Consider the following 478-nt stretch of genomic DNA (forward strand, 5'->3'; position numbering starts at 1 on the left):
CCCAGAAATAATCAAATAAATGTTTTTGACTGTTTCATCTTTTTTTTCAGACCGGCCCAGTCCGACTCTTCGTCCCGTACAAGAGACGGAAAAAGGACACAGAGCCGCCCATGAGTCCTCCCAAAAAAGAACTTCCTGTCTCTAAAAGCATCACGCTGCCTCCTGGAACCACCTGTACGTCAGCTGACCTCCATCAAGTGCTCCTTAAAGACAGCCGTGGGCATTTAAACTTTAAACACCTCTGTTTTGTCCTCCAACAGTCACTGTCTCTCCGTCAGGACAGTTCTCCAACCCCGGCACTCTGACCTTTGACCGCAGCCCGGCCACCGATGCCACCGCAGCCGCCGCCGCTGCCATCATGTCTGACGGCTCGGCGCAGAGCGAAGTTTTCGCCAGCACGGCAGGTAGAGTCCACCACTGACATCATTTATCATGTGTCACCGTCACTGACCCAGACCACTGACCCGGACCACTGACC

The 478-nt window shown here is 53.6% G+C and overlaps 1 protein-coding gene across 1 annotated transcript; it reads left to right on the forward strand.

The window, feature by feature from the left end:
- The first annotated feature begins 27 nt into the window (after positions 1 to 27).
- On the forward strand, positions 28 to 461 carry LOC107988259 (deformed epidermal autoregulatory factor 1 homolog). Its single transcript, XM_017031149.2, has 2 exons — positions 28 to 174; positions 261 to 461. Exons 1-2 carry the CDS (start codon positions 111 to 113, stop codon positions 419 to 421), a joined length of 225 nt encoding a protein of 74 aa, XP_016886638.1. The 5' UTR covers positions 28 to 110; the 3' UTR covers positions 422 to 461.
- Positions 462 to 478: the final 17 nt, after the last annotated feature.

This window comes from Cynoglossus semilaevis, unplaced genomic scaffold (assembly GCF_000523025.1).
Source record: "Cynoglossus semilaevis isolate Cse_v1.0 unplaced genomic scaffold, Cse_v1.0 C18791239, whole genome shotgun sequence".
Classification (NCBI taxonomy): Eukaryota; Metazoa; Chordata; class Actinopteri; order Pleuronectiformes; family Cynoglossidae; genus Cynoglossus; species Cynoglossus semilaevis.